At 46.8% G+C, this 15977-nt stretch overlaps 1 protein-coding gene across 1 annotated transcript in view; it reads left to right on the forward strand.

Annotated features, from left to right (window-relative positions):
• The window catches only part of DYNC2H1 (dynein cytoplasmic 2 heavy chain 1), a gene marked incomplete in the record, with an annotated part of 465550 nt that overhangs the window by 45147 nt on the left and 404426 nt on the right, over positions 1 to 15977 (forward strand). The window contains 6 exon segments of the mRNA XM_056561585.1: positions 1010 to 1171; positions 2762 to 2860; positions 5364 to 5503; positions 5587 to 5815; positions 6614 to 6741; positions 10324 to 10439. Coding sequence (XP_056417560.1) covers positions 1010 to 1171; positions 2762 to 2860; positions 5364 to 5503; positions 5587 to 5815; positions 6614 to 6741; positions 10324 to 10439 — 874 coding nt within the window.

The following is a 15977-nucleotide window of genomic DNA, read 5'->3' on the forward strand; positions in this document are numbered from 1 at the left end:
AACCCCATTTTACAGAGTCTGTTCAGATTCTGTCATGATGTCAGATGATTTGTTGGGAAGAGTAGCACAATGTACTGTTTTTTCCCGTCAAAATATAGTGATGCCTTTAGATATGACTCATAGATGTGCTTTAAGGTGCCTATACAATTTAGACAAAATTCAGACAAACCTGCCAGATCTCCCCAAAAGTCAGACAAACCTGCCAGATCTCAAGTACTGTGCCAAATATTTACTTGTATAGGAATGTTAGGAGAGATGGTTGTCAGTAGAGATGAGCGAACTTACAGTAAATTCGATTCGTCACAAACTTCTCGGCTCGGCAGTTGCTGACTTTTCCTACATAAATTAGTTCAGCTTTCAGGTGCTCCCGTGGGCTGGAAAAGGTGGATACAGTCCTAGGAGACTCTTTCCTAGGACTGTATCCACCTTTTCCAGCCCACCGGAGCACCGGAAAGCTGAACTAATTTATGCAGGATAAGTCAGCAACTGCCGAGCCAAGAAGTTCGTGACGAATCAAATTTACTGTAAGTTCGCTCATCTCTAGTTGTCAGCTAAGCCGCAGCTGGAAGTGTATAGACCCCAGACTGGCCTAGAGCCCTATCAGGTCTTCTATAGGATGGGTTTCCACTTGACAGTATATCTGCCACTGTGGTTTTTGATCCAAAGCCAGAACTGGATCCAGCAGGAGGGAGAAGTATAAGTCCTTCCCTTATATTTCACACTCCTTTTGAATACACTCCTGGCTTTGGCTAAAAAGAAAAACCTGAAGTGACATAATATGCCCATTATGCCAAGTCTGCATTATCATTTGTGGGAGGAGAAGGATAAGCTGCTTCCAGGCATCTCTGACAACAGATTATCTTAGATCCAGGGAAAGTCAGGGGCTTCTGTATACACATTAGATTGTTGATGGTCCCTGCCGACATGTATCTCTATGGCTGGCTTTATTGTACTCATGTGGTGGTTCTTCCATTCCTTTTTAAAATATATTTGTTTTATCCTCTGCTAGACTTCTAGGACAAGCTCTGGGGAATCTGGCCAAAAAACGTCTATTACATGGGACAATCCTAAGGAACTTCAGAGTTATATTGATAAACTACAAAGCGCAGCAGAGCAGCTTTCTACTGAAAACAGGAAGCTCAGGAAGAAACATACCGACTTTTGTGAAAAGGTAAATCATTCTGGAGTAATTGTGTGCTGAACTCCAATGTATATTCAGTTCTCCAGAGTGCTAGTTTAAGAAGAGCATATGCGGGTGTTAGGAATGTCCTTGGTTCGGTATTAAAGTTTTTAAGTCTTCGAAAATAATGACCCCTGAATCCCTTTCCTCAGATATTAAGGTTAGGACTGTATGGCATATTCTATATTCTGACTTTGGGTTTTTATGCCCCAGGTGCCTTGTTTTGCACTTATCCACATTAAATGTGAGTGTCCAGATTTCTTTGGCGTATCCCACCTGGAACATCAACCCTGTTACAAATCTTTGTGTCATCAGCAAAAAGGCCAATACCATACCATGGAGACCTTCTGTAATATCACTAATAATGATATTACACAGAATGGGTCCTTGTACAGACCCTGAGATACTGCACTGGTAACTACAACCCTCTGTTGTCTGTCACTCAGCCACTTCCTAATCCACTCAACAATATGGGAGGCCAAGCTCAATGACTGCAGTTTATTGATAATTCTTCTATGTTGGACAGTGTCCTAAGTCTTACTAAAATCTAAATATGCAATGTCTACTGCCCCTCCTTGATCTTTTATTTCAGTTGCCCAATCAAAATAAGAAAAATCAATAAGATTTGTTTGACATGATCTCCCTGAAATAAACCCATGTTGCTTTTCATCTTGCAATCCATGGGATTTTAGATGTTCCACAATCCTATACTTTAGTAGGGTTTCCATTAATTTCCCCACTATTGATGTCAGACTTACTGGCCTTTTGTTGCCTGATTCCACCCTACTATCTTTTTTTTTTTTTGTGAATAGACACAACATTTGCTAATTGCCAATCTTATGAGATTACTCTTGTTAGCAGTGATTGGCTAAATAACTCTGCTAAGGGTTTTGCTAGTACACTGCTCTTTTAACAATCTAGGTTGTATCCCATCAGGCCCCTGTGGCTTATTCGTCTATACTTTATACTTTAGAGCCTTTTCCTCTGTAAAGACACATGCATCAAAAGATTTATTAGTCTTCCTCCCCGAGGTCCTTTTCCTTCATTTTCTTCTGTAAAAACTGAACAGAAATATTCATTGAGGCAGTCTTATTCTCTTTTTTTCACCGACTGGGTTAGCTTCTCTTCTCCCTGTGCTTTAGAAGCTCTTAAAACATGCCTGGCCTCTTTCTGCCTAACCGTATAGATTTCCCAATCTTCAATGCTCAGTTTTTTTTTATAATTACTAAATGCTTGCTTTTTGTCTTTCTATGATTTTGGCCACTTCTGTATCACAGTGGTCCCTTCCTTTTTTCTTTTACTGACAAGCCTCATACACCAACAAGCTTTTGTGTGTGGTGTCACACGGATCACTGCCTAGTAATCACTAGATCCCAAGCTTTCACTTACAGTAAAATACTAAATCTAAAATGATGAATGTCAGGGGACAGTATTCCACCTATAACTTTAGACTAAAAAATTGTATTGCAATGTTAAAATGCCTCCCAATAAAGGAATTTTTTTTACTTTCCGAGTAGCACAGTGCGCAAAGTATAAATAAATATTCCTACATGCATTTTATCAGATGTCTGCTTTTTGCAGGTTGTTGCTCTCATGAGCGTTGATTTGCTTCGTCAACAACAACGATGGAAAGATGGACTTTTGGATATGCGCAGTGTGTTTTCCAATCTTGAATATCAGGTAGTTCTCATTCCTTACTCATTGACAAAAAAAAAATAATGCACCAAAAAGTGGTTGAATTGAATAAAACTTTCTGTTTGAGAATGCAATAATGATATATGGAAGTGCTCACAATCTTGTAGTGAAAGGATAAGTTTATTGAGCCAAATTGTCCAATTGAAATGAAGCTCTAGTACCCTGCTGGGCACCTCTAGCCTGGATACAAGTTGAGATACAGTTGGCATGAAGGAATCCAGGCTCCGTATGGCATCCTGCAGCACATTTGCTCTCCGATGTTGCAGCTAGGGCTGTAATTTCTGTGCATTATGCTGCCGAAAAAATGCCAGTTTTCCATCCCTGCAATGAGATTCAACACCTGTGACCGTGGGATATTACTATTATCGGTGACGGACTGTTGCATGCGATGGCTCCCCAAATCGTCACACAAGCAGTTGGGGCAGTGTGTTGCTCCATAACAATGGCAGGATTGAAGCGCTCACCACTAGGCCTCTGTACTCTAACCTGCCTGTTGACTGATGCTAAACCTGGATTTGTCACTAATGATGATATGGTTCCTCTTCACACCAGGTTTGTTGTTCACAACATTGCTGCAAATAAAGACAACAGTGGCCGGCCGTCAATTGCAGACATGTTATGGGCGCCATGGCACCAAATTTCCTTCTGCTAATGGCCTGAAAATAGTCCAGGCAGAGAAAGGGGTGTGTAATAAAGTTGCCATCTAGGAATGTCCCGATACCGTTACTAGTATCGGTATCTGAGCCGATACTAGCCATTTCCATGGTATCGGGAACTCGTTCAGTGTCCCCGATACCAAATCCAATACCTTCTGCCCCGTCCTCCCGTCTGCATCATGGCGTTCCATGGAAGAACATGTGACACACACGTCACTCCACCTCCTCCACTGCGCCCAGCGTAACGCTACGGAGGAAGCAGAGTGACCTGTATGTCACATGCTCCTCCATAGGACGCTATGATACGGACGGGGGAACTAGGCAGCAGAGCAGCAGCACCTGTCAGAGGACAGCCGCAGGTGAGCTGTCAACAAGGGTGGGGCCTGCTACTAACGTCTGCAGGGGGGCTGCGGTCTACAGGAGGGCTGCTACTAACGTCTGCAGGGGGGCTGCGGTCTACAGGTGCGCCTGCTGTTTACAAGGGGGGCTGCGGTCTACAGGGGGGCTGCTACTAATGTCTACAGGGGGGCCTGCTGTCATCAAGGGGGGGGGGGGGGCGGGCGGCTGCTGTCTACGGGGGGGGGGGCTTCTGTCTACAAGGGGGGGGGGGCTTCTGTCTACAAGGGGGGGGGGCTGCTGTCTACAGGGGGGCCTGCTGTCTACAAGGGGGCGGGGGCCTGCTGTCTACAAGGGGGGGCCTGCTGTCTACAAGGGGGGGCTGCTGTCTACAGGGGGGGGGGGGCTGCTGTCTACAAGGGGGGGCTGCTGTCTACAAGGGGGCTGCTGTCTACAGGGGGGGAGGGGCTGCTGTCTACAAGGGGCGAAGGGGCTGCTGTCTACAATGGGGGGAGGGGCTGCTGTCTACAAGGGGGGGGGGCTGCTGTCTACAAGGGGGGTGGGGCTGCTGTCTACAAGGCGGGGGGGGGTTGCTGCCTACAAGGGGGGGGGGGGGGTCTGCGTTCTACAGGGGGGCTGCTACTAATGTCTGCAAGGGGATACTACCTACTATTAAAGGCAATCTTACAGCAGAGTCGCCTGCACTAACCTGAATTTATATGTAGATAGTACAGGTGACCCGGTTTCTACCGCTGCTCATCATGTGGTCATAGGTCTCGCCACCAATACTAATTCTTTGTTCTGCCCAATGGAGAAGAGAGAAATCTTGGCTCATACTACAGCAGCGGCCTCCATTGTACACAACAAAGAACCCCCCACATATCAGCACGGTAAGCAGCGCCAGAAACCGGGTCACCCCTGGTGTCACATTCCCTTTAAAATAAAATTTAAACTACCCATACTTTGTATTGGCGAGTACTAGAATGAAAGTATCGGTACTTGTACTCGGTCTTAAAAAAAAAAATTGGTATCGAGACATCCCTATTGCCATCTGTGCCTGCATGTGTACAAGAAAACTGTGGTAATGGGGGGCAGACCACTACTGATCCTGAAAAAGAATGGGTCGCAGTGCTGACTCTCTTTACAATGATGGTACCGGCCCTCTGGATTTTCGGGGGAACTGCACCCGGCAGCCTCATTCACTTGAATAGAGCTGAGCTAAAAGGGAGCCACTATTGAAAATAAATGCATGATAATCATTATAAAAATGTATAATTTTTATGCTTTAACATCTGGAGCAGTGCCTCCAGCTGTTGCAAAACTACAACTCCCAGCATGCCCGGACAGCCGTTGGCTGTCCGGGCATGCTGGGAGTTGTAGTTTTGCAACAGCTGGAGGCACCGTGGTTGGGAGACACTGATCTGGAGGATTTCACATCCTTTGCTTATATAGGACTTTTAGCACTGATTCATGGGGTTATTTATTTTGTATTTTAGGGAATGCGGTCGAGTGACATGAAGGCTTGGCGCCAGCACTGGGATCATCAGCTATATAAGGCTCTTGAACATCAGTATCAGATGGGCCTGGAGGCTCTCAATGAAAATCTTCCTGAAATCAGCATCGATCTAACCTTTAAGTAGGAGACCTTTTCAGTGTTGGAAATAGGGTGCTTTATAGGATAACCAGAATATTTTATTTATCCACGGTAATCTCTTACAGGCAAGGAAGGTTACAGTTTAAACCTCCTTATGAGGAAATTCGTGCCAAGTATTACCGGGATATGAAGAGGTTCATTTCTATTCCCCACCAGTTCAGGGGACTGAGCGAGCCGGGTGCAGAGCCAATATTTTCTGTGATGCCTGAGAGGAATGCAAATGGCTTCATCACGGTGTTCAGTAAAGCAGAAGATTTGTTCAGAAGGTTATCTGCTGTCATGGATCGATTTAAGGTGCACTCTGCATTTCAATGGGCTTTATCTGTTATTTAAGGCTGTAAAATAACACAGTCCATGGATCAGCATTTTAACCGCATTGCTGGCTATTTATATTTTACATCATATTTTTTGCAATGATGTAGCAATCGTTTGTGGTTTGGACTTTGTGTTACCTTGAGTTGATATTAAAGGGTTACTCCCGTGGAAAACTTTTTATTTTGAAAAAAAATTTTTTTTTAGATCAACTGGTGCCAGAAAGTTAAACAGATTTGTAAATTACTTTTATTAAAAAAAATCTTAATCCTTCCAGTACTTTTTAGGGGCTGTATACTACAGAGGAAATACTTTTCTTTTTGGATTTCTCTTCTGTCACCGCCACAGTGCTTTCTGCTGACCTCTGCTGTCCATTTTAGGAACTTTCCAGAGCAGGAGAAAATCCCTATAGCAAACATATGCTGCTCTGGACAGTCCCTAAAATGGAGAGCAGAGGTCAGCAGAAGATAAATCCAAAAAGAAAAGCATTTTCTCTGTAGTATACAGCCGCTATTAAGTACTGGAAGGATTACGATTATTTAAAAAAAAAAAAATGTTATTTAAGGTTTTTATTTTTCAATAAACGAAAAACAAACCAGGATTACGATTTTTTAATAAAAGTCATTTACAAATCTGTTTTACTTTCTGGCACCAGTTTATTTAAAAAAAAAAATTCCTCGGGAGTACCCCTTTAAAGACCCTTACGTTTTTTTTGTTATATCCTACTTCACATGCATATGTGTATTTTCTGGATCCGTTCCTTTTTTTATTTCTCTGCAGGAGTGGGTAGTGCTTGGTCAAGTAGATGTGGATGCCCTGATTGAGAAACACTTACATGATGTACATGATTGGGAGAAAAACTTTAAGGCACTCAAAGTCCGGGGTAAAGAAGTGGAGCGTCTACCGAGGTATGTTCTTGCTGATTACCTGGCAGTAATGGCTAGTAGGGTATTTAAAGGGCTTGTATGGAATTAGGAAACCATGGCTACTTTATTCCAGAAACAGCGTCTTAGCTGTCCACAGGTAGCGTGTGGTACTGCAGATCATCCCTGTTTTACTTGAAATGAGCTAAACTTTAATGCTAAACTCAAAATACAAATAGGAATGGTATATGTTTCTGGAAGAAAGTAGCCATGTTTTTCTAATCTTGGACTGCTCTTTAACCTCTTAAGATGCAGGATGTAAATGTACTTCCTGGTGAGCTGGTACTTAACGCACCAGGACGTACATTTACGTCCTATGCATAACTGCGAGCATCGGAGCGATGCTCTCGTCATGCGCCGGCTGCTGATAGCAGCCAGGGACCGCCCATAATGGCAGACATCCGCCATCGCACGGATGTCCGCCATTAACCCCTCACATGCCGTGATCAATAAAGATCACGGCATCTGCAGCATCTTGGTACTTTGAATGGATGATCGGATCGCCCGCATCGCTGCCGCAGCGATCCGATCATCCAGTATGGTGGCCGGCGGTCCCCTCACCTGCCTCCACTGCCTTCCACGGGTCTTCTGCTCTGGTCTTCGATCGAGCAGAGCAGACCAGAAGATGACCGATAACACTGATCAGTGCTATGTCCTATACATAGCACTGAACAGTATTAGCAATCGAATGATTGCTATAAATAGTCCCCTATGGGGACTATTAAAGTGTAAAAATAAAAGTAAAAAAATAAAAGTAAAAAAAATTTGAAAAACCCCTCCTGCATGCCTTTGGCTGTCCAGGCATGCAGGAAGTTGTAGTTTTGCACCTGCTGGAGGTACAGTAGTTGGAAAACACTGCACTACATGCATATTAGAATGTCTGTTTTGCAACAGCTGGAAGCACCCTGGTTGGGAAACAGTGGTGTAGGGGTATACATACCTAGGATTGAACAAAAAATAAAATACCTAAAAACACTTGGGAGCAATAAATGACACTTGAGGGTAAAGGCCTCATCACATGGGGAAATTATGAGCCAAACTGGTCGATATCAGCCTGTGTAATTGGGTTAAGCAAACGCTTGTTCATTGGTTGATCGGGTTGTTTTGATGGGCTGAAAAATCATTGTCCCTTGGTGCACATCTCCGTGTGTAATTTCCTGATCCAACGTTCATTCGTGCGCAGAATAGTTTGAGCCTTGGGATGGCTCTGTAACACCCTCACAAAGATCAGTGCTCATTTACAGACTTGCTTGAGCCATCTAGTAGGTCCCTTAGGCCGTGTTCACACGCTGCTGTTAATTAATGGTACCATAGCTAATTAGCACATGCGCTTTTGCCGCAGATGACCACAATCGCATTATGAATAGCGTGGTTTACAGCAAAGATGCTGATTGCTGTAAAATGTTCTATCTTTTACAGCCATTGCAGTCATTCGCGGAAAAAAGGCATGCGATTATTAGCTTCAATATTGCTAATCGGCCAAAGCATGTGAACACAGCCTTACTATTACAACAGAATCACCACACTCCTAGGACTACAAATATGCCTCCATGCTAACAAAGAGTAGCACCAAATAATTCCACTGGTATGAAAGACTCATCCACTCCTATTAACACTATATAGCTACATCAAGAAAAACCCAATATTGCGTATGCACGTTAGACTTCTACTCTCCTTCTCACCTGCTATGGCAATAATAGAGCCGTAGTAATGTTGATCACAGCAATACAAACAGCTACATACTTACAGACTCCTCCATTAACCATGCTGTTGAATACTACAGCAGAAATTCTTTTCTCTTTGAAACACAGAGCTGTCTGCTGACATCATGAGCACAGTGCTCTCTGCTGACATCTCTATCCATTTTAGGAACTGTCCAGAACAGCATATGTTTGCTATGGGGATTTCCTTTTACTCTGGGCAGTTCTTAAAATGGACAGAGATGTCAGCAGAGAGAACTGTGCTTGTGATGTCAGCAGAGAGCTCTGTCTTTCAAAAGCAAAATGATTTCCACTGTAGTATTCATCTAATAAGTACAGGAAGGATTAAGATTTTTTAATAGAAGTAATTTACAAATCTGTTTAACTTTCTGGCACCAGTTTATTAAAGGAAAAAAAAAAGTTTTTCACCAGAGTACCCCTTTAAGGGAGTACTCCAGCGAGCGAAAAATAACTTATCCCCTATCCACAAGTAGCTGATTACGGGGGTCTGACCACTTGGGCCCCACACGATATAAGAGCAGTAATACTTGTGTCCTGCATCAAGAAAAAAAGAAAAAAAAAAACTAATGTTGGGGCCATAGAACATTACATTATTTATCTAGTACTGATCATAAGTTGCATTCTGTTCATATTAATCATTGCTTTACTTTTCCATGACTGCAAAGATGGTTGGATGGATAGATAGATATGAGATAGATATGAGAGATAAATAGATCTATCTATCTATCTATCTCATATCTATCTATCTATCTATCTATCTATCTATCTATCTATCTTATATCTATCATATCTATCTATCCATCTATCTCAAATCTAACTATATCTATCTATCTCTCATATCTATCTATCATCTACCTCGTATCTATCTCATATCTATCTAGCTCATATCTATCTATCTATCTATCAAATGAAGGCAGCGGCACTCACGGAATGCAGGTGAATAGTGTGTGGCTTTATTCACAAAGCATCAAAAATAGCGACGTTTCAGCCTTCTCACAAGGCCTTTGTCAAGCACGTGAGAAGGCTGAAACGTCGCTATTTTTGATGCTTTGTGAATAAAGCCACACACTATTCACCTGCATTCCGCGAGTGTCGCTGCCTTCCTTTGATATTTACCTGGGACTTGGGACCGAGTCAACCAGTGAGCACCATCCTGCACACTGTAGTGCTGCCCGTTTCTTTCTACTATCTATCTATCTATCTATCTCATATCTATATATCTCATCTATCTCTCTCATATCTATCTATCTCATATCTATCTATCTCTCTCATATCTCTCTCATATCTCTCTCATATCTATCTCCTATCTATCTATCTCCTATCTATCTCCTATCTATCTATCTTATGTCTGGTTTAAGTTATAATGGGGTCCTCAGGTGTCCATTAGGTTTCTGTTATATTTAGAAACAAGAATAGCTCTACAGACTGCACTAGAAATATCGCAGAGCCTGACAAAATCTCAATGTCTCCCGTGTGAACAGAGCCTTACAGCCTACATCTGTAGCCCAGAGCTGCATTCACAATTCTGCTGTTTGCCGTTGGAAACAGTCTATACATTGCTGACAGACACACCTCTCACAGGTTAAATATTCTCCTGTAATGCAGCAGGACTTGTAGTTTCTCCTGCAGTCGATCACATGTTGGATGTATAGATTACACTTTCCAAAGTACAATTTGCCAGTGCAATCTCCTTTCGTAAGCTGAATCGGGGAATGCTGGAGAATGTTATATCTCTTATATCTCTTTGTATCAGAAATGATAATGGTCTTTCTTGCTATTGTACAATAGGGCTACAAAAGCATGAGCATATATAATGTTATTTTGCATTCTTCTTATTGTTATGTAGTGTTATAAAGATCGACTGTTTGACCATTAACTGCAGTCCGGTCAAAGCGGTTATTGATGATCTCATTCAGAAGCTCTTTGATTCGTTGCTGATATCCCTGAAGAAATCTATCCAAGGTAAATTAAGGAACTAAAGAAGGAAAATGTATCTTTTACATATTGTATTTTGAGTAAGGCTTTATAGGTTTTAAAGTCCAAAGTTTTCTTTATTCCAGTGTTTTGCATCCAGTGGGCCTTCCGCTGTCCGGGCATGCTGGGAGTTGTAGTTTTGCAACAGCTGAAGCTGTTTAGGAAACACTACTTTATTTATTCCAAAATAAACAATGGCAAAAGACTTTCATTTTGATTAATTGGGGTCCCACGCCTGGGGCCCTCATTGATCTGCAGAATGAAGAAATGGGGCTTAGCTTCAGTTAAAGAACTGTTCAACTAAAACTAGCATGGGGCAGGGCTAGACAAATCCTAGATCGCCATGGTGAGAATTTTGTGCTGGCTCCCTGGTTGTCAGCCCTGGACGTTAAAGGTAATGTGCCAACAGCCCTCACCCGTCAGACAGATCTGACCATTGCCAAGAGGAAGCCTGGCACTTGATTTGCCAGGCTTTTGTTAATTGCGCAGTCAGCACTTCCTGGAGGCTGTCTATCGAGAAGCGTCCCACCAGGACTGAGGCATGACAGATTCTGGCCAAGACAGGGACAAAAAGTAGCGGCAGCAGTTCTGAGGACTCCGTGCTATATGAGGAGGCTTGACCTGATGGATGGGGTAAGAGCTGATGGCTGGGTGAAGAGACCAGGTATGGGTGAGGGGGAACATGTGGCACAGGGGAGCATACAGGTGGAGGGGGGGGGAAATGTGGCATAGGAAGGAGCAGATGGATGGGGGAAAGATGTGGCACATGGGGCATCAGAGGGGAAGAGAATGAGGTGGCACAAGGGCACAGGGTGGATCAGAGGGGTGAAATTATGTGGCACAGTCGGGCAACAGCGCGGGGGGGAGGTAATCATGTGGCACAGGGGCTGATAAAGGGGAAGAATGTTGTGGCACAGGAGGAGTCAGACTGAGGAGGAGGGGGAATGATGTGACAAATGGGTTGGAATGATTTAAAGGGGTTAGAAAAACAGTATTTCTCTATCGGCTCCATTGGGGGACACAGACTGTGGGTGTATCTTGCTGTCTCTAGGAGGTGTGACACTATGGTAATAAAAAAAGTCAGCTCCTCCCAGCAGGATATACTCGCCTTCAGGCTCTGAGCTGGTCAGTTTAAGCTTAGTGTCTGAAGGAGGTGGACTGGTCTGGGTTGCCCAGACCAGGTCTTCTGTTTTTTGTTTTCCTAATATAGGGATGTGTTAGTTTTTTATTCCTTTTTCTTTCTGTTTTCAGGTGGGGACTCAGGAACTGCGGTTCACTGTTTCCCCATTGCGAGTAAGGGGGCACAGACATTGCGTATATGCGCTGTTAACCCCCTCTTGCCAACGGTCAGCGCCTGGGTGGTACCTCATGGGTCCGGGTCCCCCTATGTCTCTGCTCGCCTCGCTCACGCATAGCAGCCAGGCGTGATGCAGGGACGATAAGCTGACTGAAGACATCACTGAAGACTCCATTAGGTAAGTTCTTCTGACTGAGGTAAGTACTTTTTCCACAGGTACAGCCTTTCAACCTCTGGAGACCCCCTGTTTTGGCCCACCCTCAGTTTTTGGGGCTTGTTTAACAGGGCTGCACTATGCTGGGGGAGCAATTACACCTAAGGGGGCATGTTTTTATAAGGCACATTTGTTTTTCGGGCATGTTATATGAAAATCTTTTATTGTGTGTGTTTTGGCCACTACTCAGCGCCTTATATGCGGCTGTCAGCTGCGGCGCTTCTTCGGCTCGAGCGCTCTCAGCGCCGGCTTATGTCATATCTTACAGCGCCTTATACGCGGCTGCAGCCGCGGTGCTGTTATGAGCCGGGCGCTTCAGCGCCGGCTTCCTTTTACTTTCACTTCGCCAGCAGCCTCTGCCGGTGCTCTGGCCGCCCGCTCCGTTCCCCCGAGCACATATACAGCAATAGGCAGGTGTGCTCGGGACAAGGAGCGAGCGCCATGACAGTTCTTCCTCGGCGGCTGTAGCTCCGCCCATTGGGCGGGGGAGCTCTCAGAGGCGCGAAGCAGCGCCCAATCAGCGCCGTGGGTGCGATTTTCTGTGTGTAGGGGTCAGTTACTACGTGCCTTGCTTCAGGCACGCCCCTCCCTCCCTATTGGCTGGCCTTTTCAGTCTAGCTGGCTGCACGGAGCAAGTTCTCCTCACTGAAGCTCACAGGGGACACAAATCTCGGTGAGAAAGTGCCTGTCTTCTCTTTTTTACCCCACTATGTCCGTACCCAGGGCTGTTCATCCCTCTAAACAGAAACCTGGGAAATTAGTGACTTACTATACCTGTAAGCACTGTAATACCAAGATGCCTGGCTCCGCTGAGCCCGCTTGCTCTGCCTACTCCTCTGCTCCCTCAGACCCCCTGGTGCCCCCTGATGCCCCTTCGGTCCCGGTGGGTTCAGCCGCTCCTCCAGCCTGGGTTTCTTCCCTGACCCAGTTTATGGCTGACTTGACCCAGGTCTCCCGTTTGGTGGCTGAGGCCTCCCGCGAAATGGTGTCCGCTTTGAAGGGGTGATCCCTGCGCAGGACCTTTGAGAGGGCCCGCTCTTCCTCTCCTCATACTACACGCTCTCACAAGCGTGCTAGGGGTGCCTCGTCTGACTCTTCCATTGAGTCTTCGGATAGACATGGGCGTTCCCCTCGCGGGTCCGGTCCTCCCGTATCATCTGGGCACAAATGTCGCTCCTCCAGAGGATGTTCTCGGAGTCGCCGCTCTGCCACGCCAGAGCCGCGTATCCGGTCTGGATCGCCCCCCTCCAGGACTGCCTCTACTCATTCACATTCCCCTGGTAATCTAGTGGACGCGGCTTCCGAACCGGCATCTGACCCAGAGGACTGCTCGGACTCAATTGCTATGGTGAACTCATTGGTGACAGCCATAAGAGACACCTTTCACTTGGAGGACCCAGGATCTTCGGATGTCAATCCGGGAGTATCCTTTCATCGTACTAAGCCAGCACCTCAAAGGTTGAGCTCTCACGCTGACTTTGAGGACATTCTGGAATCCGGACAAGAGATTCCCGGGAGTCAAGACAATTCAAGAACGTTATCCATTTGACAAAGACTTTGTCGCTAAGGTGGCTTCCCCTCCCTCTGTGGACCCACCAATCTCCCGGATCTCAAAGGCGACTACGCTGCCTCTGGCAGATGCTGCTGCCTTCAAGGATCCCGCGGACAAAAAGGTAGAATCTTTAGCGAAGTTCGCTACTGAAGCAGCTGGCTCTTCTCCTCTTCCCATCTTCGCCTCGATGTGGGTGTCCAAGGCCCTGTCGGAGTGGTGTCAACAGCTCCATCAGGATATTTTTAGTGGGATCCCCCCCAGAGGATCTATCTGCACTGGCTCTCCGTTGCGCTAAGGCTGGGGACTTTCTGTGCGCAGCTTCCATGCAGGCAGCCCGTTGTCCTGCCTTTTCTGTGGGTCACTTAGCAGCCCTCCGCCGCTCTATGTGGCTTAAAGCCTGGAATGCGGATGCCGCTTCCAAAAGGTCTCTCACTGAGCTTCCCTTTTACGGGTGGCCGTCTTTTTGGCAAACGTCTTGATGAGATTATCTCCGAGGCAATCGGAGGTAAGAGTTCCTTGTTACCTCAAAATAAGGCTCGCCCTACTTCCCAAAGGAAGTCTCTTTCCTTTCGGTCCTTTCGGACCTCTGGCTCACACAAAGGGTCCGGGCAGGCGCCCTCGAGGGACAAGAAGGCTCCCTCGTTCCGGGCACGCCTGTCTTGGAAGTCGGACTCCAACCGCTCTGGCCGTTTTGTGCCCAAATCGGGCAACCGCAAAGCCACTTCTGCATGAAGTAAGGCCTCCACCCGCGGTTTCCTTGCGGGTGGGAGGTCGTCTTTTGTTTTTCCTAGACATCTGGACCTCACACATTGAGGACTCTTGGGTCAGGGACGTGGTGTCCAACGGTTACCGAATTGAATTTGCCTCCCTCCCGAGGGATTGCTTTTTTCGATCCCGGGCCCCCTGGTCTCCTCCCCCGGTGAAGCAATTTTGTGCTGCTCTCCAGTCCCTGCTTCTCCAGGGGGTGATTGTTTCCATCCCCCTAGAGGAACGTTTTCGGGGTTTCTATTCAAATCTCTTTGTGGTCCCCAAGAAGGACGGTTCTGTACGACCAATCCTAGACCTCAAGCGTCTCAACCGTCATCTTCTCATCCGCCACTTCCGGATGGAATCTCTCCGCTCGTTGGTGGCGTCCCTGGAACAGGGAGTTCCTCTCCTCAGTGGACATCAAAGATGCCTACCTCCATGTGCCAATATTTCCTGGCCATCATCGGTACCTCCGCTTTGCGGTTCCGGAGGGGCACTTTCAATTTGTAGCTCTCCCCTTCGGTCTAGCCACGGCTCCTCGGGTCTTTATGAAGGTCCTTGCGCCAGTGATGGGCCTGTTACGGTCGAGAGGTATCTCGGTGATACCCTATCTAGACGACCTTCTCATCAAGGCTCCAACCAGAGCCCAGACTCGGTAGAATCTGGACCTCACTCTCCACACTCTGACTCGTTTCGGCTTGCTGGTCAATCTGGACAAGTCAGTCCTCCAGCCTATCCAGTCTCTAACCTTTCTGGGGTTTCGATTCGACACGGCCTCTGCCCCAATTTATCTTCCGCCGGACAAACGTCTGGCGCTCCGGGAGGGGGTCCGCTCCCTGCGGACTCATGTATCAGTCTCTATCCGCATTTGTATGGAAGTCCTGGGTCGGATGGTGGCAGCTATGGAGGCCGTGCCCTTTGCTCAGTTCCATTACCGCCCTCTCCAACTGGCGATTCTCTCTCGATGGAACAGGTCGCCTCTGTCCCTCGATCGTCGGATTATTCTCCCTCCCAGGGTCTGTCAGTCTCTGCTCTGGTGGCTCCGCTTGCCCCTTCTTATCCAGGGGCGGTCCTTCCTTCCCCTTCATTGGCAGGTGATTACGACGGATGCCAGCCTGTCCGGCTGGGGCGGTGTGTTCAGGGATTGGACGGTTCAGGGTCTCTGGTCTCCCCAGGAGACCCTCCTTCCGATAAACATATTGGAATTACGGGCAATTCTTCTTTGTCTTCTTCATTGGGAGCCCCGTCTTCAGTCCCGTCCTGTCCGCGTTCAGTTAGACCACCACGGCCGTGGCGTACATAAATCGACAGGGCGGCACCCGCAGCTCGGCAGCCATGGCCGAGGTGACCAAAATTATTTCCTGGGCGGAGAGCCAGGTTCCGCCAATCTCGGCGATCCACATTCCAGGAGTGCTCAATTGGGAAGCGGACTTCCTCAGTCGGTCCTCTCCCGACCCCGGCGAGTGGTCTCTTCATCCGGTGGACTTCACGCAGCTCTGCGACCTCTGGGGCGTTCCGGACATGGACCTCTTCGCGTCCCGGCACAATCAGAAAATTCTTCCGTTTGTGTCCAAGTCCCGGGACCCTCAGGCCTTGGCCGTGGACGCCCTAGTGATTCCTTGGAAGGGGTTCGCCCTGCCTTATCTGTTCCCTCCTCTTCTGCTCCTTCCCAGGGTGCTGAGGAAGCTCAAGGCAGAGGTCGTTCCCGCCATTCTG

The sequence above is a fragment of the Hyla sarda genome, chromosome 2, assembly GCF_029499605.1.
Source record: "Hyla sarda isolate aHylSar1 chromosome 2, aHylSar1.hap1, whole genome shotgun sequence".
NCBI classification, from domain to species: domain Eukaryota; kingdom Metazoa; phylum Chordata; class Amphibia; order Anura; family Hylidae; genus Hyla; species Hyla sarda.